Raw genomic sequence first — 24,667 nt, forward strand, 5'->3', positions numbered from 1 at the left:
CGCTCCGCCCAGGAAAGCAAACTTGTGGCCGTCCGAGGTCACCGCGAGCACGGAGCCCCGGGAGCCCCGGGAGCTCCGGGAGCCCCGGGAGCCGGCGGCGTCTGCGCCCAGGAGGGTGGGAGAGGCGCTGTAGGCGGGCTCTCCGCCCACTTCTGACATGAAGACGGCGCGGGGGAGGTCGGACACGACGGAGGCCACGTGACTCATCGCCGTCACCGCCGGGCTGTCGGCCACGTCGGGCTCGCTGTTCAGCCCGCTGCTGATGGGCACGGGCGAGTTCTGGGTGGTGTCGGGCACCTCCACCTGGTTGCTGGAGGACACCTCGGTGCTGTTCTGATGCAGCAGGACGGGCTTGTGGACTTTGCCGTTGCGTTTCTCCCTGGCGCTTTTGGTGCCGTGCTCGGTTTTCCCTTCGGACACGTCGTTGTTTTGCACTTCGGAGTGAGCGCTGCTGTAGGCTCCCGTGCGGGGGTCCACCTTGGGGGAGATGATGCGGTGCTTGGCGCTGTTGCATTTGTGGTGCACGCTGCTACCGGCACCTGGGGTGGGCCGACAGGAAAGCAGGCAACGGATTTAGGGAGGACAAGAAGAGGGAAAAGCAACAACAAATTGGAGGCCTCTACTCTTGCGGCCTTTCATGGCAGACATTGGCAATATGAGATGCTTCATGACAGCAGAAGAATCTGACACCAGAGAAGCGAGTCAGCTCAGCTCAGCTCAGCTCAGCTCAGCTCAGTCCTGCCCGCTCGCTCGCTCGCTCAAGCCCTTACCCGGCGAGCCCGTGCAGAGGCAGTTGTGAGTCCGGGGAGGTGGCTTAGCTTGGTGGCTGTCCAGTATCTGCTGTACCAGCTGCTCCACCGAGAAGCCGGAGCTGCCGTTCCCGTTGCTGCAAGTCCACTTGATGCCATGAACTGCCGGGAGAGACGAGAAGCAGACACACATGTCAGAGCACGCTCCGAGCCTGCTCACAGCGAGCCCGCTTTCGTCGCCCCCGTTTGGAAAAGAAAGCAATATTTAGATGGAAAAAAGTTGTTTTCCGTAGTACGCACAATGGACAATGTAAGAAAATGTCCCTTTGACAAACTGAGTGACGACTTGTGCTCAGCTTCTTCTTGTATTTGTAGCAAGTGAGCTTGCTCACAGAGTCTGCAGGCAGGCAGGCCGGCAGGCGGGCAGGCAGGCCGGCAGGCAGGCAGGCCGGCGGCAGGCAGGCAGGCAGGCAGGCAGGCAGGCAGGCAGGCAGGCAGGCAGCCACGCAGGCAGGCAGGCAGCCACGCAGGCAGGCAGGCAGCCACGCAGGCAGGCAGGCAGCCACGCAGGCAGGCAGCCACGCAGGCAGGCAGCCACGCAGGCAGGCAGCCACGCAGGCAGGCAGCCTGCCAGTTTCAGTGTCTCATGGCTGGTGCCGCTATCAAAGAGAACCACTAGAGGGTAATGTTGCGCCACGGCACAGCCTACTCAAGTGCGACTTCCCCTCCCCTCCCTTCCCCTCCCCTCCCTTCCCCTCCCCTCCATTCAGGGAGGATAGAAAGAAGGGAAAAGACAGAGCATGAGTATTTCATTTTTTTGTCTCTCTGCACTTTATGGATCCCTTTCGAGCATCCCGGCCAGCAGCGGGAAGGCGTCGCCCTCCTTGTCCCAACAACTTCCAAAGTTAATGACTTAAGGCCTTGGCGCATATGGTGCTTGCTTTTACACAGATGCAGTGAACACCGTAGGCCGTTGTTGCTGGGCAGCTTTATGCCCTAAAGTGACGGGAAGCGGAGCAGTGCGCAGCCGAGGACAGGGATGTAGACAAAAGCTCAGGGACGATGGCCGAAGGCTCCGCTTTCGCTGGCCGACCGACCGCAGCACTAATCATTGCTCGCTGCAAGAAAGTCATTGGCTGTGCCGCACCCTTCCCCTAAATCACAGACGCACGAGAGCTTGGTCCCGGTTGGACCATTAGCATCCTGTGAAAGACTCTGACCTTTTCCACAACATCCCCCCCAGTCTTTGGGAAGCCAAGACATTGAGCCTCGAATCTGTAAAGATGATAACAATCTAGGGGGGTGGGGCTGGGGGGCAATGGGAACTTTCTGCTGCTAACGTGACTCACTGGCCAAGCCGATGTGACGTCCTCCCGCGCCTTGGGAGGGATGCCGTCGGTCGGTCGGTCGGTCGGTCGGCCCCGTGGCGCGCCGCCGCCGCCCTTTGACCCGCGAACGGCTCCACGCTCCCAATCGACGGCCACAGATGCTCTCCGGCCATCGGCTAATAGGAGCAGACAGCGACTCCGCGGAGCAAACGGATGCCTCGGGCCCGAGAGCCTCGCGAGCGCTCGGGATGAAAAGTGGCACACGCGCGTGGCACTTTGTGAGCGCACAGCAAAAGACTCACACATGGGTTTGAGCTGGCCGATGAGTTCCTCCTTGGTCCATTTGGCCCACTCCTTCTTGTCTGTGTTGATGGAACACAGGATGGGGCCGCAGGGTTTGCCGCAATCCTCGATGGCCGGCACGTTCAAATAGTGGACCAGCACAATGTCCGGATTCTGTGGAGACAACACGGATGAGATCATATGCGCGGCGGGCGTCATTGACTGCCAATCGATGACGAAAAGAATCAAAACATTTCCAAATGTACTGTGACGGCCTCCGATTACGAGCGCGCGTCTCTGGTGGTCAGCGTTTGTCTTTTGCACCTCCTTCCCAACCCTTCCTCCCGCCCTCCCTCCGTCGGTCGGACGGACGGACGGAGAGAAGTTCGCTAATTGCCAGCGGAGTCCCGCCCAGTGTTTGGTGGCTCATGGCGGTCGCCTTCCTTCACATACCAAATGGAGGCAGACATCGCCACCATTCACAGTTTGAAAAGCTGAGCACGAAAGAAGTCGGTGGCGTGGTAGCCAGGCAACAGCTTTTCTCTGGAACCCACGCACTTGCGGCGAGCCGTCAGCCGCCGCCGCCTACCTTGTCCTCGGGTCAGCAACCTTGTTCTACGCGACCGCACGAAGGAGGACTAACCGAGCCCGTGCAGGCGGGACGTCGAGCGAGCTGCACGAGACGCATCTAAAAGCGCCCACAACTAGGGCTTGAAAGCCCGCCAAAGCAGAAAGCGCTGACATTCTTTCAATCCGGACTAGATACGAAAAAACGGAAGCGGTCACATTCGGCATGGAAGCAAAAGTCGAGAGGGAGGGAGGTAGGCGCGTGTGTTGCCGTCTGTCTCTCTGTCTGTGTAGATGCATTGTTGCCGTGCCACACGGAATCCCAAATCCAGCGTGTGTTTGTTGGTTGGCGCGTGGAGAAGGAGCTTACGGAACGGCCATGAGTTGTGCTTTGCGTGGCGTGGCGGCACGGCACCTCTGCACGGGGGCTTGACGGTGGAAATGAAGACGGCGGCATTCGGAGGCGCGCGGTGACGGATCCTACGGTGTGCTGCGGGGCGCCGCTCGTTTGGAGCCTTCTGTTGTTCGGGTTGCTGCGCCCTTCACAGCTCGCCCACAAACACGGCTGCTTATTTCAAGGTCAAGCGCTTCAATGAGAGACTTCCCGCTTGCCAACGGCTGGCTGGCTGGCTGCCTTTTGGTGCGTGGGGGCGGCTGGCAAACGCCTCGCCACACACAATCACACACGTAGACACGCACATGCCTCCAAACAAATAGCCCGAAGCGCTTGTCTGGCGAGCAGTGTGATCCATAATGTGAATGTGATTGCGCTTCATTAGGCTAGCTATCTTGAGCAGCGCTTCAGCTGCTCAGTCCATTCCTGCGTTTCCCTCGTTACCGTTGCGGCGTTGCACTGTGCGGGTTGCTGGCCCATCCGGCCTGAACAGGCGATTGTGATTTAGGAGACAGCCAGACTCACAACTTGGCTCACAATTGGGAGAAGCTCACTGAGCAAACTTTCCACTTTCACGCTGTACGTCGGTCCCAAGTGAGATGAGGCTGACAAAAGCCCATCAGGAGGCCACAGGCACGCCATCACGGCCCGCCTACACGGCCCGCCGTCTCGACCCGCCGTCGTGGCCCACTGTCCCGGCCCGCCATCACGACGTGCCATCGGGGCCCGTTACGGTCGGCCATCACCACCGCCGTGTGTAATCTTGACTAAACGGCCAGGTGACATCCATCCGTTCTCAAAGGACACCCTGAACCGGTCGCAGTCCAGGTGACAAAAGAAGGAAAAGGCACCTTGCGAGTCCTCTGAAATGAATTTTCACTTTGGCTCGGCCCGCCAATACTCTCTTGCCCCCCTCCCACCTCCGGACCTTTCCCCTCGCCCGTCTGCTCGTTTCCATCTCTTCCTCCAGGGAAGGGACGACGGCGGCGCCATTCATTTGTGGCTGAAAAAGCCAGCCTATGTCGTCACCGTGCCTTTCCGCTCCATCGCTTGGGCTCTCAGTCATGTCCGTGTCAACCGCGGCAGCTCTGATTTGTTTGCGGCGGGCGACGAGGCGCGCTATCTATCTGTGTGCCTCGCTCGACCTGTGCCTGCGGACTCCAGAGGGGAGAGAGAAAGAGCGCTGGCTGCCGGCGCATTTCCAAACAAGGAGTCACCGTGCTAAAATGTGTCCAACTCCCTCCACCGTGATCAATTGCACACTGAACCACAACGAGCTACACCGATTGTGAGCGGCAACAGAAAACGAGTGACCCCCGCCCGCCCGCCCGCCCGCCTCTTCGCCTGGAAATGCACGCGCGTGAAGATGCGTGTGCTCAACACGCACACACACATATGCACCCGCAAGACATCGACAAAATGACAGCGGCGCTGGACTCGGGCCCGATTATTATAAGTGGGATGAATACGCTTTGGGAGCTCGCTTTGGCATGAACACGCAAACGGTGTCTCGTGTCAGCTCCAGAAATGATGAAATGGTTTCCTAGCAACATGTGCTATGTGTGCAGGCCACATGAAAACTAGAAAAAGATGCTGCTGTGCCACACAATCAAAGAGTGAAGGAGTGAGTGAGTGAGTGAGTGAGTGAGTGAGTGAGTGAGTGAGTGAGTGAGTGAGTGAAGGAATGAGTAAGTGAGTGAGTGAGTGAGTGAAGGAATGAGTGAGTGGGTGAGTGAGTGAAGGAGTGACTGAAGGAATGAGTGAGTGAGTGAGTGAGAGTGAGTGAGTGAGTGAGTGAGTGAGTGAGTGAGTGAGTGAGTGAGTGAGTGAGTGAGTGAGTGAGTGAGTGAGTGAGTGAGTGAGTGAGTGAGTGAGTGAGTGAGTGAGTGAGTGAGTGAGTGAGTGAGTGAGTGAGATAAACAGTGCGCATTAGAGAAAGATGGCAGGCTTTATGGCAGGGGTGCCCAAACTTTTTATATATATATATAATTGGGCACCCCTGCTTTGGGTGAAGTCACCAGTATCCATCGTCATGAATAGCTTATGAGCAGATCATGAAGAGAGAAAAGGAAAGCCAATTGACAGCGTGGCACTTCCTCCAGCGGTCGGTCGGTCGGTCTGCGGGGGCAGCATTGACTGAGTAGCTCCTCTGACAATGAAGGTCACGGGAAGAGCTCGTCACAGCTCGGTGAGCCAACCTGCTGGGAATACATCGGCCCCGTAGACACGCTTCTTGCAAACGTGAAGCGGTGGGTGCCGCAGGCCGGGCGTTTGCGCAATCGCCAAAGCGTGGCTTCTCGTTCCAAATGTGATGCTGCCTTTTCGCTCCTTTCGAATAAGAGAGCGAGAGAGAGAGAGACAGAGAGAGAAAAGCCGGCGCGAGATCAGGCGAGCAGGGGGTTGCAAAATTGCCGCACTGTACAACGAGGACTAGCAAAATCTTAGGGGCTCAGAGGTTGTTGGTTTTTTTTGCGATAAAACCATTCAATGGCGTAACATGTCCTTATTTAACCGCGAGTGTGGGATGCAATCGCGTGTAATAGCAAGCATGTGTGTTTGTTGAAATGCATGTTGGGGACATGGCTCAGCCAAACTGCGAGGTGGCAAAAAAAAAGAAAAAAGAAAGTGTACTATCTCTGTTCGCCAGCTGCCGCAAAGAGGAGTCCCAAAACAGGCGTGAGACTGTGACAGAGACGGAGCGACCGCAGCCTCCTGCTAGCCAAATAGGAAATTAATTGAGACCATCAATATCGTATTAATCATTAAAGCCCAGGTGCTGAGGCAGCACTTTGCTGGCTCTTCTTCTATTGGCAGTGCTTGCGCGCGCGTGCACACGCACACACGCACGCACGCACACACACACGCACAAGTTGAACGTGCTAAAGTGAAACCAAGTGAAGTATGATGTTTTTGCCAGGAGCCTTTTTTAAAGGACACAATGCGCAAAAACAAGCCGAGCGTCACGTCAAGAGAAGGGCAAGGAGGGTTGGGTCGGGACAGCGGCGAGGTTCCGATAAGAGCACCGAAAGACAGATGACAGCGCATGTTCGACGGAGAGCTTGGCCAATTAGGAGCGAGCAGCGCAGCACGTACAAACTTGACAGGTCGCCTGGCCGGCCCTCATTTCAGGCGGCAGCTATCTAATTGCCACTCTCTGATTTCTCCCATAACGCGGCTGGCTCGGAATCCCGCAGACAGCGTGCCGTGTAAATCCCCAACCGCATTGGGAGAGCCCAATCATTTGGAGGGGAAATAATTACAGGCAGGGCAGGGCAGGGCAGGGCAGGGAAGAGGAGCAGCCATCAATCGTGCAACACCGACAGCGCCTTCGCTGGAAAGCGGCTCACCCCGCAAGCCCAGGCTCCATTAGCAATAGATAGTCTGGGGCCCGCCGCCTGCCTGCCTACCTGCCTGCCTGCCTGCCTGCCTGCCTCATTTGTTTGCATCAATAATACATTCAAAGGATTTACGTATCTCACATGCAAATGAGCGCGCATTCTCCCGTCCAAGAGGCCGGAAAGACGAGCAGACGTGGCGCAATCCCGCATCGGGTTGGGCACCGGCCATATTTAACGCGGGCCAAGGCGCGAGCCACCAAATGTCAAATGGGCGCCTGCCGGCCACACCTGGATAATTGGAAAAAAAGGGAGCGCCAGAAGCATTCACGCTTTGAGGACTCTGATAAGGAGTCAAAGAGCAGATCAGCGTGGGCGGGTCGGGGGCTGCCCAACGCTCTCTATTCACGCCAACTGGAATCCTGCTAACAGTCTGGACGCTTTCATTCACTTTCTACGCTGGACCATTTCAAAAAGGCCTGGATACAAATGTCCTGCCTCATATGTGATGAGTCAGCAATAGAAGTTGTGTCTTTGCTGCAAGGGTGCTGCGGGGCAACGGAGATGGTTCTGCTTTCATCTTACTGTGGAGGACGGAGTGGATGAGGGGAGGGGAGGGGAGCGGAGCAGGACGGGAAGGGGAGGGGCGCTACGCAACATCCCCGACATGAATCAACCAAAAGTGGCTGCCAATAAGAGCGTCAACAGCACTGCTTTGAGTGTTTGCTCAGAAACGCCTGAAGCCACAGCAGCCAGCCAGCCAGCCGGCCAGCCAGCCAGCCAGCCAGCCAGCCAGCCAGCCAGCCACCCAGCCAGCCAGCCAGCCAGCCAGCCAGCCAGCCAGCCAGCCAGCCAGCCCGCAAACAACAGAAGCAGCCCAGAGACACACAGCGCCTTCCTTGGCTTTTATGCGCTCATTTCACAAGATGTAGTGGAGGAGGTTGGAGAGGAGAATCCCAGCGTACCACCCCAACAGGCCTTTTCTTTAGCTGCGGGCGACCCACACCATCATCATCATCAATCATCATCATCATCATCATCACCGTAGCTCCCGCGCTGGCCGCAGAGCTCGTCCGATGACAAACGGATGCACAGTCGCCGCCACTTTCTGCACGAGCGACCGAGGTCACGTTGTCACCACGCGCTCGGCTACTCGCCGTCCTCTCTCGCGTAGCTCGGCGGGGATACCGAGGGCAGCGAGGAGAGAAAATCAATAGCGCACGTCAGCGCAAAGCCAAATCAGCTGCAGTTTGCAGCTTGATCCGCATACTGGACGCTGAATCGTAAAAAAAGAGGCAAACAAAAACAGAAGCAAACGGGAGCCGCCAAAAAAGGAAAGCGAGGCCAGCCCAGGCCACACTTGTCTTTGGCGGGCATCCCGCTCGCCCGCCTGACATATGCTCCGTGGATTTGCGTCGTGTGCTCTCAAAATAGTCGGCTGGAAGCAGGAAACTGGAGCCAGGCTGTTTGTTGATAAGAGGCATGCGAGCAGAACCGTCAGCTCGTGACAAGACCGACTTCTGCGGCCGGCCTCGGTTTCCACGCGTCCGTAGGAGTCAAAGGAGACGAGAAAGCCAGGGCTTCGTGTGCGCTCAATATGACATCTACCCAGATGAAGAAAAAAAATGCTTCTGGCTTGGCACACAAGGCTCAACGCGCCCTTGTAGTTTTTTCTTTGCTATCCCCCGCTGAGTGAGAATGATGGAAAAAAACAAACAAAAAATGCCAAGTTGCAGCTGAACGGATGGATCACCATAAATATCCAGAGGGAGGTGTTGAGCATTAAATGTGTGTACGGCGACAGGCAGGCAGGCAGGCAGGCAGCAGCCAAACACATTGCATTCTTGTTATTCTTAATGAAATGGCAGCGAGTCAGCCGGGACCCGCTTCCTCTGGCAAATTGACTCGCTCGGCCCCATATCTTTTGCACAAACGCGCCTTGAAACCTCCACAGAGGAATAAGAGCAGAGGACAACCTCAATGGAAAGGGCCAATTAGCGTCATTGCAATCAGAGCCGCGTCGACACCAGCCAGCCAGCCAGCCAGCCGGCCGGCCAGCAATTTGAGACGGCAGAAGGCAGAGCGCTTGCTTCCGAGCGCCGGCTTCCGCCCTGCAGAAGGCAGAGCGCTTGCTTCCGAGCGCCGGCTTCCGCCCTGCAGAAGGCAGAGCGCTTGCTTCCGAGCGCCGGCTTCCGCCCTGCAGAAGGCAGAGCGCTTGCTTCCGAGCGCCGGCTTCCGCCCTGCAGAAGGCAGAGCGCTTGCGTCCGAGCGCCGGCTTCCGCCCTGCAGAAGGCAGAGCGCTTGCTTCCGAGCGCCGGCTTCCGCCCTGCAGAAGGCAGAGCGCTTGCTTCCGAGCGCCGGCTTCCGCCCTGCAGAAGGCAGAGCGCTTGCTTCCGAGCGCCGGCTTCCGAGCGCCGGCTTCCGCCCTGCAGAAGGCAGAGCGCTTGCTTCCCAGCGGCGGTTTCTGCACTGCCCTGGCTCGGAAGCGCTCTCCTTCCGTCGGCCCTCAGCGGCGGCTAATTGGAGCTCAGAGGAGCAATCGGGGCAGGACAAATCGGACAGTTCTGGTCATTAGCTGTGACCGGTGTTCTCTGCCAAACGGGGCGCCGCCGCTCGCTGGCTCGCTGGCACGCTTGTGTCGTCGCGCCGACACGGTCAATCGGCGCCTTGACACGAGAGGGGCTGCCGAGATTGCCGGCGAGTCGCACGCAGACTGATGATCTCGCACACGCACAGGCAGAGGAAAGGAACCCAAAGCGGCCGGGCTGGGATTTCATTTCATTTCATTCAAGTCAGAGAAGGCTGGCAGCCTTCCTTTGGCTGGTGCCAACATGTGGCCACCCGCAATGGCAACGACCTTTTTCAAGCCACGTCGTTCATTTGTGAAGACGTGAAGAAGACACCAAATAAAAGTGTCCCGAATGTGGAACGCGTGTCTGGTTCATCGCACGCTAAGCCATCGTTCTGTTGTACGTGCGCCTACTCCTGCGCGTTACTGCTGTGTGACATCAAGCATGAAAATTCAAAGAAAAAGAACGCAGCATAACTCATCTGGGGGAAACAGGAAAGAAGGGTTGTCCTTAATCCTTGTGTAGCTGACACAGACATTTTGCCCACTGGCCGTGCAAAGGAAACACAATCGAGATGGAACTCCAGCGTCGGCGGGAACGTTTGCGCCGGCGAGATCGCCGCTTTACGGATCTGGGCCCAGAGAACGGCAGTGGTCGGTGCGAGAATGACACGGCAGATATCGCCGTCGCTCTCGGAGAATGTAAACGAGTTGATGGCGACTCCCTACGAAAGCGGGCCGCAAAATTGCCGAGCGAGACGAATGTCCGTCGGGTTAGCCTTAGCCTTAACCTTTTGCCGGTGGTGAATTATTGAAGAAGCCCAGACCTGTCGTGCTTCTCCATCGAGGCTCCGGCCGCTTGGAGAAGGGAGGGGCGGGCGGGTTGGGCGAGCGGGGCCTCGCGTGCCTCTTTGGTCGCCATGTGGAAATGGCAAGACAAACGCGGCGGGGGATTTGTGATAATTGGCCGCGCTGCCCGCTGGGCCAGGGCGGCGAAAAGGTCGTGAGCGCTGAGGAACGGATCATCCCTCGCTCATTGTTTTGGGACAAGGGGCTCCGGTGGGGGCTATTAATCGAGACTCTGAGTAACCTTCAATTTGTTTGGGGGTCAGGGGCCTCAGGTGGGCCGGGCTCGGCAGCCCGCAGCAAAAGCAAAGCTTTGAAAGTCTCCTGCCTGCGCTCGTTTGGAGAGCGTCCCGGGACGCCAGCTCGGCCAAGCAGGCCTTCTCCGCTCCGCATCCATCCTGCAAGAGTGTTAGGCACTCAAATTGATAGACGTGAGATCTGATCTGACTGGCTTGTTGAAGTGCACTCCCATCTGATACAAACAAGAGCCGACCGGTGCCGCCGCCGCCGCCGCTTTGGAGCGCTCCACTGCTCACGGACAGCCAGCCAACACCTGGCCGGCTCGGCTCAGCTCATCGGCTCTCGCTGCTCATCCGGGTTTACGTATCTTTGTGAAATATTCATCATGTAGACTTGCGTGCTTTGCATCTGATATCTGATGTGAATAATCTGGAGGGCCTTTCACATGAGCTGCTGCGAAAGGGGCAGGAGGGAGGGAGGGAGGGAGGGAGGGAGGGAGGGAGGGAGGGAGGGAGGGAGGTGGAGGGCGGGCGGGCGGGGGTCAGGGAGCGATAGCTGACAAGAAACAAGGTCGTCAGCGTTCCCTCCTGCCTTGGAAGTCATTTCATTATCTCATCCCTCTCTCTCTCTCCTCTCCAAAGCGGCAAAGGCGGGAGAAGCAATTGACCCCTCTCCGAGTCACAGGCAGGCAGGCAGGCAGGCAGGCAGGCAGGCAGGCAGGCAGGCAGGCAGGCAGGCAGGCAGGCAGGCAGCCAGGCAGGCAGGCAGCCACGCAGGCAGGCAGGCAGGCAGGCAGGCAGGCAGGCAGGCAGGCAGGCAGGCAGGCAGGCAGGCAGGCAGGCAGGCAGGCAGGCAGGCAGGCAGGCAGGCAGGCAGGCAGGCAGGCAGGCAGCAGGACAAATGAAACTTCCCCTCTGTATTTAGATCATAATTATCACCACCTCTGTGGCCCCGCCAGCGCCCAAAGTGCCGCCAGTGCCGCTCCTATTGGACGGAGAGGCGCGAGCCTGGAATTACATTCGATTAGCTAGAAGCAAACGGAGGGGACAAGAGGCCAGGGGATCGATGAGTGTCGCGCCCCTCACGCTGCGGTCGCGTCACAAACAGCGACGCACCGGCCGTTGCAAACTATTCCGACAGAAGGCTTAGGTTTTTTTTTTGGTTTGGTTTTGCTTTGGTTGGCGCCAGAGCAATTTTTACATCTCACTCAGCATTTTATTTCACTGGTGGCAAAGCCAGACTTGATAGAAAGGCTGCAATTTCATTTCAAATATCTTTATGGATGCCAAGGGGAGCGAGGTGGCTGGCGTGCACTGCTGGCTAGTTTAGCAGGATTCAAATGAGTGGCGGAATGTCCAGCAAAAAAGGTCAACGATGCCTGCGGGTATGAGCCATCGATTCCGACGGCGGGTGTCACGGCGACATTGATGCCGGCAAGGCCGGGCCGATGCGTCGTCACCGCAGCCAGTTTAGACAAAAGCGTCTGCAGAGGGGAGAGCGGAGGCGCGGGCTGCGGCAGGCCATAAGCCAATCCAGCCAGGCGACGACACGACACGACACGACGTGCCGACAAAGAATCTGCCGAGCGTTCTTAAATGCGCACGAAGCGGTGCGGAGCGCTTACCTGCAGCAGCCAGTAGCACCTGCGGTGGAAGGTGGGGATGATGGACGAGTGGACGTAGCAGCCGTACAGACACTGAAAGAAGAACACACACAAGTAGGCGTCAGGCAAAGGCCGTCGCACGGACAAACAAACGGACGGACAAACGGACGGACGGACGGACAGACGGGGCCCCCTTCGGGTGCTATCGCTGCCCGTGAGCCGGCCAGCCGGCCAGCCCGCCAGTGGCGGCAAAGCGCAAATAAGATTGCCACCCCTATTCGCAAGACTTTTTTGGTCCCAGAAGGGCGATTTTGTTTTGCAGCCAGAAGAAAGAGAAAAGGGAAACATCTATCCATCTTTCTATCTATCATCATGTCAAGTTTATTTGTATAGCCCTAAATCACAAGCAGTCTCAAAGGGCTTCACATAGACAAAAATTGACAGTTATTCTCAAAGCATCCCCTGATCTTAAGCTCCCAAAAGGGCAAGGAAAAACTCAAAACCCCTGCCCGGGGAAAATGAGAAACCTTGAGAAGGGACCACAGATGGAAGGATCCCCCTTTCAGGATCACCAGGTTGTAATGGATGCAGAGAGGGCACAAATAATACATAATATGAAAATCAAAAGTGGATGTCCAAGTCAGAGCGAAGGGCCGCCGGAGGAGCCCTCTACTATCCTGGCTGTGGAGGTTGAGCTGCAGTTCCCCCAACCTGAATTAGCCCACAAGAATCCAGATAGCCGCTGTCAGCTTGGGTGCGGGGGGGGGAGAGAAAACAAAACAAACTCCGGCCGAATCGGCCACTCCAAGTTAGTTAAAGGCCATGTCATAGAAATGTGTCTTTAAACGTGTCTTAAATGTTTCTACTGAGGTAGCAGTCCTAATATCCATTGGGAGGGCATTCCAAAGCTCTGGAGCCCGGATAGAAAATGCTCTAGACCCTGCAGACACTTTCTTGGCCGTCGGTGTCGCTAAAAGGGTAGCGTTTTGCGAACGAAGGTTACGAGACGGAACATAAGGAACAACTAGGTCGACGAGATACGAAGGCGCTAAGCCATGCAGTGATTTATAGGTTAATAGAAGAACCTTGAAGTCACATCTTAAATGGACCGGGAGCCAATGTAAGTTGGCTAATATTGGGGTAATGTGATCAAATTTTCTTGTCCGTGAGAGCAGCCTTGCAGCAGCATTTTATACTAACTGTAGACTTTTGATGCGGGACTTAGGAAGACCAGAGAATAGTACATTACAGTAGTCCAGGCGCGACGTGACGAACGCATGTATAATAGTTTCCGCATCACCGGTCGAGAGGATCGGACGAATCTTTGCAATATTACGAAGGTGAAAGAACGCAATTCTGGTTATATTCTTAATGTGCTTTTGAAAGGAGAGAGTTTGGTCAAACATTACCCCGAGATTAGTTACAGTATCGCTCTGAGTGATAGTACGGTTATCTATAGTTATAGCGGTTTCCTTGAACAAGTGTTGAAAACGAGTTGGACCAATTATCAACATCTCAGTTTTATCTGGGTTAAGACGAAGGAAGTTGAGAGACATCCATTGCTTGATCTCCGCAAGGCATGCCTCAAGATTACAACAATCACGCGGATCTGTCATCGATAATGGCATATATAATTGGGTGTCATCCGCGTAGCATTGAAAACTAATATTATATTTACGTATTATGTCCCCAAGCGGGATCATATAAATATTAAATAAAATTGGTCCGAGAACCGATCCCTGTGGGACACCACACGTAACATTATAGAGCTCAGAGGACGCATTGCCATGGACCACTCGGTGCGTCCTATTTGATAGATAGGAATGGAACCAGCCTAGTGCTGACCCTGAAATACCAACACAACTTTTAACTTTTCATCATCATCATCATCAATCAAAGGAGATCAAGAAGGAATAACACAACATGACAGGGACAGCAAGCGCAACGGCTATGGCAGAAGAGGACGTGGAACGATTGCTCGCTTTATTCTGCCATTGAGCGGCAGCACGGCACGAGGCCTTTGTTCCGCCCCGTACCACATATGAAATCGAGCTTCAAGAATGAGATGGGGCCAGGTTGAAATTCTGCCAGTTTTCCAGCGCCTTTGAGCCCAGTCAGATGATGTTCATTCCCACGCTAGCTAGCATATCCACGACTCTCAATTGGCTTGCAGAGTTGAGTTGAAGCTTAGCAATGGTGTCAAGTGTTTGTTAGATTGAGCAAGGCCGCTGCTCTGCTGCTGCTGCTGCTGCTGCTGCAGCTGCTGCTGGAGATGCTGCTGGAGATGCTGCTGGAGATGCTGCTGCTGCGACTGTCCTTTCTCTCGACTCGGCCGTCCTTATCTAGCTGCACCCTTACTGGTGGAGACTGTGGAGTCACACACGTGGCTGGGCACAGCCTGCGGTTGAGGATAGAAAAAGCCAGAGCAGACAACATTGGCACCTTCTGTGTTCCAAGCAGCCGCACACGGTTTGGCGGCGCCGTGACTTCATCAAACCTGCTGTTTCTTCTGTGGCGATTCTCCCTCATCCTAAGAACTCTCATCTCATCTGATTCATCTCCTGGACAAAGCGCAGTCAAAGCAAAGCAGCCTCCAAAGTGAACAGGCAGGCTGTCCACGTGAGGCGAGGCGAGGCGAGGCAAGGCGAGGCAAGGCGAGGCGAGGCGAGGCGAGGCGAGGCGAGGCGAGGCGAGGCAAGGCGAGGCAAGGCGAGGGGCGGTGGCAACATTCTAAACAAATGCAAATTCCCCAGCAAAGCAAAACAAATCGTTCTCTGGGAAATACGTGGAATTGACCGTCTCTAAAAATAGCGTGCTGGGTGTAAAACAAACAAACAAACAAACAAACAAACAAACACTCGCGCCCCCGAGAAGAAAATTAATTAGCCGTATGCTGAGCGGGCAAATGCAGCCGTACATCACGTTGGAGTGGAAACATTGACAGCCCTGCCTGACCGCACGCTGCGCACCGGCAGGCCCTCCTCCATGACATCCAAACGTTGCCACGGGCCTCGGTCGCTGCCACCGGATGAGGGAGAAGAACGCCGTGCCGGTGTGGCTTTTCTTTGCCATGTGGCGGGGCGGGGCAGGGCAGAGCAGGCGCGACTTTGCCCCTTCCTCCCTCCCTCCCTCCCTCCCTCCCTCCCTCGCTTGTCTGCCGATGCTAATGCCGACCACCCGGGCACGCGGCCAAAGGCATTAGGTGGAATTGAATTCCACCAAACTAGCTTTAATCAGCAGCTTTTGAAGGTTAGAATTACTCTCTCTCTCACTCCTCTCTTCTCCTCCGGCCCAGCGGCCAAGGGTAAAGCCGAGAGACGGCCGGGCTGGGCTAATGGCGCGCTTCCGAGTAGCCGAGCCGCGTCAAGGCTCGGCGCCAGAAGGATCTCCAGCTCTACACCAGCCTTTCTACTGTGCTGAAAAGCAAAAGCCAAGTCCTCCTTCAATGCGGCCTTCTTGTTTTCCGCACCTTGTCTTGTGCCTACAGCCACGTTGAAGGGAGAGCGCAGCACCAAAAGTTAGGGAAGGCCGTTGGGGAGAACGACAGTATGGGCAAAGGCACCTGCGCTCAACACATCGATGACGCTTCACAAAGCCAATCTCGTTAAAGACCGCCAGGCACGCCAAAGTTCGACCAGATTTTTCCACTCGCTCTCACGCTCCATTTCAAGAATCCAGCTCCAATTGTCGAGCCGGCAGATAAGTTTGCCCGTTCACAAGGAAGCCTGCCTTCGAGTCGACACATGATTATTGCCAGCTCCGCACACGCTGTCGCTGAAAGCGTGGCGAGATTGCGAGTCGTAAATTTGACAGCCCGTATCCAAAATGTACACACATTTTTTTTATATGACAGGTTGTAAAGGCGCGCGGCTGCTGTATCAGGTGGTAAAGCAGGTTGAAATCAGCCACGCTCGTTCGTCGCTGTGCCTTTCCAAATGAGCCGGCCCGGCACGTCGTCTACTTCCCTTCCTTCGCGTCAAGTACAAACACTGACCTGCCTTCTTTGGCATGCGAGCAAACAGCCGAGTGAACGGAGACGGTCCAAAATTCGGGGGATTTCGCAAAGCCAAAGCCGCTTTGTGGGAGTGCGCGCTTTGTCTTTTGCCATTGTGAATGGGCCTTCCGTTCGGTGGACGCAAAAGAGCGCCACCGAGGCGGAGAGCAGTTTAGCTGCGCCCGCTCGGGGCTATCAAACCATTGAGCCAAACAGTGGCATTCTTTCAGGACACCGGCAGCTGGCTGCCCTTTGGCCAACACTTTCTTTTTGCTTGTGCGGCACTTTTGAGAGCAACTCTTGCCTGGAGTGCCAGCTCGGTTGGCAATGTGCTCGCTGCAACATGCGTCACCGCAGCATCTTGCCGTGAAGCTCTCTGCTGATTTCCGTCTCGTGCGCCGCTTCCCCCCCCATCCATCCCTGGCGTTACCTATTCGGCTCCCTCCGAGCCCTCGCGTCGGTTTGCACGGAGCGAGCGCCCCGCTTTCTCGTGGTCGGTCCTCGTCGGTGCGTTCTGTGTCTCGTCGCTTTTTGATTATCGTTCCGGGTTCCCGGTGGTGTTGCCAGTGTTGGATCGCTCTGACCCACGTGAGGTCCCTCAAAATACTCCGACATCAGCATCAGGCCCGAGACCGCTATTGCTTAAGCAATATAATGGACCGACCCCACCCTTGGCGAGCATCTCCCATGCACTGGCGCACCCTTGTGTCAGTCAGGGCTGATTAGCAGAGGGTCACGCGGCCCGGCGGGTGGCCCCCGCTGTGATCTGTAGGCACTTTGCATTTCCGCTATATCCCACCCGGGTGAGCGCAGTGGCACTGTGAATCACGAGCAGCCTCAAAGAGCAGGGGCCAAAATACGATGGATGCTACAGTGAGCGACACGCTGTGGATGGAAGCATGAAGCGTGGAGACAAATTGAGGGGGGAGAGCGAGTCGGGCACATCTGGGGGAGGGGGGGGGCACAACAGGCAGGCAGCAGAGAGAAGAGATACCATTACAGAGGAGACGGTAAGAAAAAAAAATCCCGCTGGCCAAGGAGAAAGCGTCAGAGAGTGTCGGGAAGAAAGGGAGCGGGCGGGAGAACAGAGAAGAGAGGAGAGGAGGGGGATAGAATGAATGCTAACAGGGAGCCCAAAAGCACTACTGAGGCTTTATCCTTCACAGGCAGACGAGCAACAATCGCAAACACATTTTCTCTCACCCTGGCCCGAGCGAGGGAGGAGAGATAAAAAAGCAATTTGTATTCCATTCCTATTCACGCCGCCTTGCTTGGCCTGTTTCTCTGCCTGCATATTTGTAAACACAGCGCCTTCATCTTCCCACCACAAACACACAGTACAGCGAGGGGCGGGGGGGCACAAAGGGTGAGGAGGAGGGCGAGCCAGGCGAAGGAGAACCAATGTCGACGACAGACGATGCAAGACGCCCGGACGGGCCGGGCCGGGCCGGGCCGTCGCAACTTGTTTTGCTCACGCATGACAAGTGCTCGCTCGGCTTGAAGGACAAAAAGGACGGAAGGCCAAACACAAAGACAGCCCGCCCGCACCTCGGTACGCCGCAGCACCTGCAAGATGTCGGCCGGCCAAAAACGGGCTCCGGTGGATCAGCGCCGTTAGTCCGATCCCGCGTCCTTTGTTATTTTGATCGAGCGCGGCTATGATGATGAACCAATTGACAAGAAATCTATCAACTTGCTGGGAGCACTAAGCGGATGCCCTGGGCCAACTCGATGATGACACAGTCAAAACCTTGTAGCTTGCCGCCCTACAAGACAACCGGCAAGTCAGGCTGCCACCTCCACAGCACGCAGAAGAGACCAAATCGAGTGCTGAGCGAGCGGCAACATTTGCTTTGGCGTCCAAGGAAGAAGCAAAGTCGAGAGAGTGAGGGGCGGCTGCAACCGTAGCATGGCTTCAGCCTCAACAGCCTTTTTCACCTCAAAAACCGTCACATGGCTTCAGCCTCAACAGCTTTTTTCACCTCAGAAACCCTTCAGCCCTTCCTTTGCAGCCATTCCAGATAAAGCAATGCAGCCACTTTTAGACACGAGTGAGTTCTTCGGACGCGCGTGCGTTCCTTGGAGCTACTGTCCTGGAATCTCAAGGTCTCAAAGGGTGACGAGGTGAACGCAAAACGCCAACCAACCACCATGCACGTCTTCTCTCCGTCAGCTGCTCAATTGATTTGCCCCACGCGCCATTACTCCCGCCTCCACGCACGCACACACGCCTCTGCTGAATAATTGATCTGTGTACTCCGCTAACTAAATCCGTCAGAGCCACGACAAACGAGGCAGCCCTTTCTCTAGCCCTCTTTATCCTTCCGCCCCAGCTCACCTGGTGCTGCCCGCAAAAGTCCACAGTCCAGTTGCCGCAGTGACTTCTTCACCGGAGCGAGCGCGTGATCCCGCTCAGCCGGCAGATGGCGTGTCTCGCCGACTGGCCAAAAGGCACACCAGAGGCAGCTGACGACGACGCAAACGCCGCCGAAGCACCGCTTCCTGAGTCTGGGCAGGAGGCTAGCCCTCCCCGTTCTTTCCCTTTCAAATCTCAAAGATAGCCACACGCCCGCCCCAAATCACAGTCCGAATCACATGCAAACCCAGGAGCAGCTAAATGTCGTGGAGTGAGTGGCAATGCAGGGCCAGCCTTGCATACTGATGACAATGTCTAGCAACACACACCAAATTGAAGGGGGGGGGGGGGGTCAAATATGGCTCACACGCTGCCTTTAGTGAGACATTTTTGAGCACATCGTTCTTCTTGGTATGGCGCCGTGAGTGGCTGCCTCCCGGCAGTGTTCTCTCTTTTCCTCTTTAGTTCCTTCTTTTCTCCTTTTTCTTTCTGTCTTTTTGTCCATTCGGCGATGCTGGTGCCTTCTACCGCACCTCGGTATCTCTTCGGATCGGATATTTTTATTTATTTTTTCTTCCTGGGACCGGGATCATCGGTCGAGACCGGCGTAACTCTACGACGGCTTCCTGCTTATCCGGCCAGTGATGACCGGGTCCCTCGCCTTGGCCTTGCAGCCGCAACCCCTGCGGGGAGTCCGCTCCCTCGTGCTCGTCGGAACCAACGGCTTTCGCCATGCTAGCCCCGTGGTGACCATCTGCACGTGCCCCGACTGGGTGCCCAGGACGCTGCTCACACGTTAGCCTGGTTTGTGATGTTTTCACCGATTCACGACCACGGTCCATTGGGCGCCGTTGAACTGGACTGCCCTTACACCTGTCTATGGACCCCGTGGAGGCTATTTTGTGTGTTTTGGGGTGTTCTCTGGTATTGAGGGGTGCTGGTTGGGCGCTGTTACTTTTTTTCCTTTGTCTTTTAGCTTTGATTTGCTTTGATGGCTTTTATCTTGAGCACTTTCTGACTTTCTTTGTGGCGCCGTTGTGTGGCAGCCTTATGAGAGCCTATTGAGTTGCGCTCATGCCATCTGTGCGTCTTTGTATACCCGCTCTGCTGGGGCCTGAATTTCCCCACCCCTGGGGATCAATAAATATTCAATCAATCAATCAATTGCCAGGATATGTTTTCGGAAAGGCGACGAGGGCAGCGAGCCGTTGGCGTGACCCAACCAACATCGGCCCGCAACATCGGCCGAGCGAGATCGGCGAGACACCCGACCGTGTCGTGCTCCTCCGCCGGCAGCCTGTGACGAATGGCTTGGCGAATAGCGGTCTGATGATGACGATATCGGAGCTGTTTCATGACTTCTGGTGACAAATGGCGCACGATCACACGCTGGTTCAATCATAACATGCGGGTCCGAGTGACACCGTGAAGATTTAGGTCAGCCACTGCAAAAGCGGCTCCGGATGACATTGTGAACATTTTGCATGGTTTGTCACACGCTGCCGTCAGCTGTAACGCCCGCCCGACAGGGTGTCAAGTCAGCAGCCCTTTGCCAACATTATTAGCGCCTTCATAACGTGCGGCTTCAGGGAGGAAGAAACTCTCCATCTTGTTCAAAAGATGGCTCTGTGAAGCACACCAAAAGGGACGCGGCGTGCAATATCTGACATGATGCCATGCCATGCCATGCCATCCGAGGGGCGGGCGGCCCTCTTTTTAAAAAGAAGAGCGAGTGAGCGAGGCAAGCCTCTGCCCGCGCCCCGCTGCCGTATTGGGCTTTCCCCGTCGCTGGTGCCGCATGAGCACGAAGAGGGAGGCCATTTCCAGCGTGGCCGCACAAACAGCGTTGCCTCCGGCAACACGCTGCGCCCAGCCCCATAAAATGCCTCCCTGCTCTCCTGGTGCCCCGTAAATGTTCCATCAGCCAGGCTCCCCCCCCATCTCATGATGCGGGCGAGATGTTTGGGCTCTCCGCAAAATGTGACAATCATCAGCACGGGGGGAAGCGGCTCCGTCATCTTATTTGCGACCTTCATGGAATGCAGCTAGCGAGGGCGAGGGCGAGAACGAGAGCGATGCGCCGGCCGGTGGCTGGCTGATGCAAAGAGTCAGAGGAGACTCCCGCACGTGTCCTCCAGCCGCAGCGGTGACTAAAAAGCCATTTGCTCCCTGACAAATAGTAAGGGCCAATAAAACAAGCGCAGAGTCGCTCCCCGCTCGAGGCAGCCCGGGGGACAAATGAACACAAACTGGGAGTGAAAAGCTTTTCCCGGGAGGATTTGCCCTCTTCTGTCACGGCCACCAGAGCCGGGCCCCGCCTGACGTGCCGGGCGCCGCTCCAGTGCAGGACCAGCAGGGAATGAACGGAAGGCGTAATTACTGCCAATAAAGCTCCGGAAATTCAGGCTCCACATCAGGCAGGTTTGAGATGATCTGATTAGCGGCGGATTTTAGGGACTGATCCGTTAATCCCATCACTGCTGTCAATCTCTCGCAAGTCTGCGAGAAGTTAGTCCAACTCAGTCTTGGGAAACTTATGAGCCAGAACATTCCATTGCATATTTGCTATTTGACAGTCAGCGTCTCCCGCGTGGCAGTCTTTCTGCACATTGTTGTCGTCTGGCCCAAACAGTGACATTTCTTGCCATTCTTAAATCACTTGAGTGCCGACGGGAGTGATGCGTACGCAAGTGTGCGCGGGATCCAACCCCAGGACCTTCTTCATGGTCCGCAGCGGACCGCCTTAAACTCAGAAACTGCTTCAGCGTGAAAAGGCGAGCTAAGAGAAGAGCAGGCATCACTGGCCGGGGTGTGTGGGAGACTTTTGCCTCTCTCGGCCGCCCCCTATTTCGCCAGAGTGCCCGCTCGACATGGCGAAGGTGCGTGGGGCACGGCAAGGTGACGCACAGGCAGGCCCGGAGCAGGCCCGGAGAGGCTGCGGGCGGGAGAGAGACGGCGGCAAGTCGGAGGAGAGCTGCGCAGCCGAGATGTCAGCTCGCCCGGGCCGGGCCGGGCCTTCAAGCAGGCTCGGGGTGCTGGTTATCCTGCTTTGACTTGTTGCTCTGCTGCCGCTCATTGCGGGGAATGTGAAAATACGAGTGGGTGGCTGCCAGTCAAAGGGATTAGCAGACACGTGCAGAGAAACAGGTTCATTTTCAAGAGCGCATTTATCAAAATATAGCCGAGGGGGGGCAGGCAGGCAGGCAGGCAGGCACCCCAACAATGGCACTCCAGAGGGGAAAGCCACTTCCAGCCTAGTCAAGTCCAAGGGAACATCAAGGTGATGCATGTTGAGTCGCGGCCTTACAAATGGCAAGCACACTACAAAGTGGCATTGCAGATTGTTTTTCTCTTCATCAGATCTTGTCGCCTGTCTGCATTTAGGAAGCAAAGATCAATTCTTACAAGCGGCGGCGCCACCAAGGCCTGCCTGCCTTCCCGCCTGCGTGGCTACCTCCCTGCCTGCCTGCCTGCCTGCCTGCCTGCCTGCCTGCCTGCCTGCCTGCCTGCCTGCCTGCCTGCCTGCCTGCCTGCCTGCCTGCCTGCCTGCCTGCCTGCCAGTACGCCCGCCCGCCCGCCTGGGTGAATCTTATTTAAGGCAACAGCACATTGACCTTGTGCTGACAGAGACAAAGCACATTTCAAATCACCGAGAGACTTTCCTCCACCAATTCCTTTATTTCAGGCCAGAAAGCCTTTCCAAAGTCTGTCCAAAGCCTTTCCACACCTTGGCGTTTCTGTCTCGGTGACAAATATCGTTTAAAAAGGGGGAAAAGCATCATTCTTTTTTCCCTGAGCCAAAGTCCCTCCAGAAGCGATCAAGCCTAGTTTAGCCGTTACAGGCTGGCATGGTGTATAAAGGAGGTTATTGCAGCCTTGTTGCGCTTTTACAGAGTATCATCTCGTCCGCCGCGAGAGTCGCCGATAACATATTGGATGTTTATAATGGCGGGCCGGGACCGAGCGCGGCCGGCAGTAAAACTCCGAGCCAGAACGGGCCGTCGGGTTCACTTGGAGCTGAGCCAGTCCAGATGCCTTTGGCCTCCGTCGGCCGTATTTCATCCTGGAAATGTGCGAGTGGTGCCAACGTAGCAACAAGTTACAAGCCTCGGCCACAAAATGCCTCTATCAAACAACCGACTTTGACAACAAAAAGATGAGGTGCTACTATGACATGGGATTTGCATTGCCCCCCCCCCCCCCCCCCCCCGACTTTGCTGGATTGCCTTTGGAGGTCACCCATCTACTTTTGTGCAGACTTGACGAGGTCTGTTGTGGTTCTGTCGCCAAGTGTCCACGAGTGAACGGGGCAGGCCCCTTTTTACGCTGCCTGTCACCCAGATGGGGCCTCCTCGTCCGCGTCTCATTGATGCGATCCTCGGAGCGCTTACTTCGCTAGGCCAGTTTAGCCAAAAGTATCAGCCGGCGTTTTGGCAAGGTGTCAACCGCTTTGGTGTGGGCCAAAGGAAAGGAAGCGGCCCCGTCTTTATTGCTCTCTAATCAGAGATCAACGGCGTCTGAGCGTGAGCACCGAGCGGGGCCGAGCGTGAGCACCGAGCGGGGCCGAGCGTGAGCACCGAGCGGGGCCGAGCGTGAGCACCGAGCGGGGCCGAGCGTGAGCACCGAGCGGGGCCGAGCGTGAGCACCGGGCGGGGCCGTGCGTGAGCACCGGGCGGGGCCGAGCGTGAGCGCAGGGCGGGGCCGAGCGAGAGCGCCGGGCGGGGCCGAGCGAGAGCGCCGGGCGGGGCCGAGCGAGAGCGCCGGGCGCCGGGCGGGGCCGAGCGTGAGCACCACGCGGGACCGAGCGTGAGCACCGCGCGGGGCCGAGCGTGAGCACCGCGCGGGGCCGAGCGTGAGCACCGCGCGGGGCCGAGCGTGAGCACCGCGCGGGGCCGAGCGTGAGCACCGCGCGGGGCCGAGCGTGAGCACCGCGCGGGGCCGAGCGCTCCCGATCCGGGACCCCTCTCCCACCTAATGTTACATTTAACGAGCCAATTAGTCCGCAATGGCGTGGCGGGCATCTCGGGCGCTTGTTTACGCTGCATTCATTATTCATGTCTCCTCGTTAGCTACGTGTAAAATGAAAAGGAGAAGCGAGACTGTGAGCTCCCCGCGGCGGACGCTTATTAAGATGAGACGCTTTGTTATCCGAGCAAGAGGCAGGAGGGGCTGGCTCGCTCGCCGGCTAATTGTTCTTGGTGGGCGGGATGTGCTGCGTGCCATCATTTATCCAACCTCGAGGAGGAGGAGGAGGAGGAGGGGATGACTGCAAGCGCCGGCCGTCGAGTGCCCTGTGAGAGAAATGCAACAGCCTGCATCCAAGAACTCCTGTTCTTGGCCTCCACCCTCTGGTTTCATCCCTCCCAGCTCAAATAGGGAGGGCCTACACTACGCCAATGGCTTGGGCGGAAGGCAGCAAAAGGGCAACCAGCTCCATGGGAAGGAGCAGAAATGCCGCCTGGGGAAAATTCACACTCGTCTCCACTGGACGGATGGTAGTGTGTGTCAAAATTGCATTTTTGGGGAATCTTTCAATTCCTAACAAAACGGACACACCGATGCATTTCCACGATCCAACATCCTGTGACAAAATCGATTGTGGGAAAATTGTTTGAAAGCGTCATGGCTCGACTGAAAGTCAGCCAGAATTTCCAGCATGACGCTAGTCCCGAGAAGAAAGAGTGCGCCCAAAACTCAGAGGGGGCATTTGGCCGGCCTTGGCTCTCTCCTTTGCGGCCGTCCCAGCCACCCGAGCCGAGCCGAGCCGAGCCGAGCCGAGCGGAGGCTCCCTCCGTCGCCGCCTCCACACCTGAGGCTCTTGTTCTTTTATAGCAAATTGAACCTTTCACTCTGAGAGAAATAATTACTCTCCGGAGAGAAAGGGGACTGCCGCCGTTGAATGCTGATATGACACACAAGGTCACCTTGCCACTCGGCGCCGGCCGGCTCAGAGAAGACGAGAGGGAGGGAAGGAAGCCAGGATGCAGCAGGTCAGGGAGCAGAAGAGGAGAGAAGTCAGAGAAAAAGCAACAGCGAGAGTAGGAAAAGCAGCGGCTGCCTGCTGTATTGGAAAAACAACAAAATAGGCAAGGTAGGACGCCACAGGAAAAGGTGAGCCATAGGAAAAGTCGCTCTCCCGAAACGGAGCAGCTGGCATCGAGTAATCCGATGCTACGTTGGCACGTCCGTGGAGGGAGCTGGCTTCCGTCTAAAAGCTCCAAACCATTCATCGGCGCCTCCCGCTATCGAGCGCACCCGCCGCGAGGCAGCGGCGCTTTTGTTTACGGCCGACACTTGGACTCACGCTCGGCCCACCGCAATAACATCACTCACCGGGTTCGGGCGGACCCGCTTGCAAACAGCGGTCCATTGACGCACTTGCTAAAGAAGCAATCAGGCCGTGG

General features: G+C 56.5%; 1 protein-coding gene across 1 annotated transcript in view; it reads right to left on the bottom strand.

The window, feature by feature from the left end:
- Positions 1 to 24,667, bottom strand: part of camta1a (calmodulin binding transcription activator 1a) — a 90,538-nt gene that overhangs the window by 12,231 nt on the left and 53,640 nt on the right. Inside the window, exons 5-8 of the mRNA XM_037246381.1 lie at positions 11,935 to 12,006; positions 2,380 to 2,533; positions 771 to 911; positions 12 to 539 (exon numbers count right to left, since the gene is read on the bottom strand). Coding sequence (XP_037102276.1) covers positions 12 to 539; positions 771 to 911; positions 2,380 to 2,533; positions 11,935 to 12,006 — 895 coding nt within the window. The remainder of the gene's footprint in view (positions 1 to 11; positions 540 to 770; positions 912 to 2,379; positions 2,534 to 11,934; positions 12,007 to 24,667) is intronic.

Source organism: Syngnathus acus, chromosome 2 (assembly GCF_901709675.1).
Source record: "Syngnathus acus chromosome 2, fSynAcu1.2, whole genome shotgun sequence".
Classification (NCBI taxonomy): domain Eukaryota; kingdom Metazoa; phylum Chordata; class Actinopteri; order Syngnathiformes; family Syngnathidae; genus Syngnathus; species Syngnathus acus.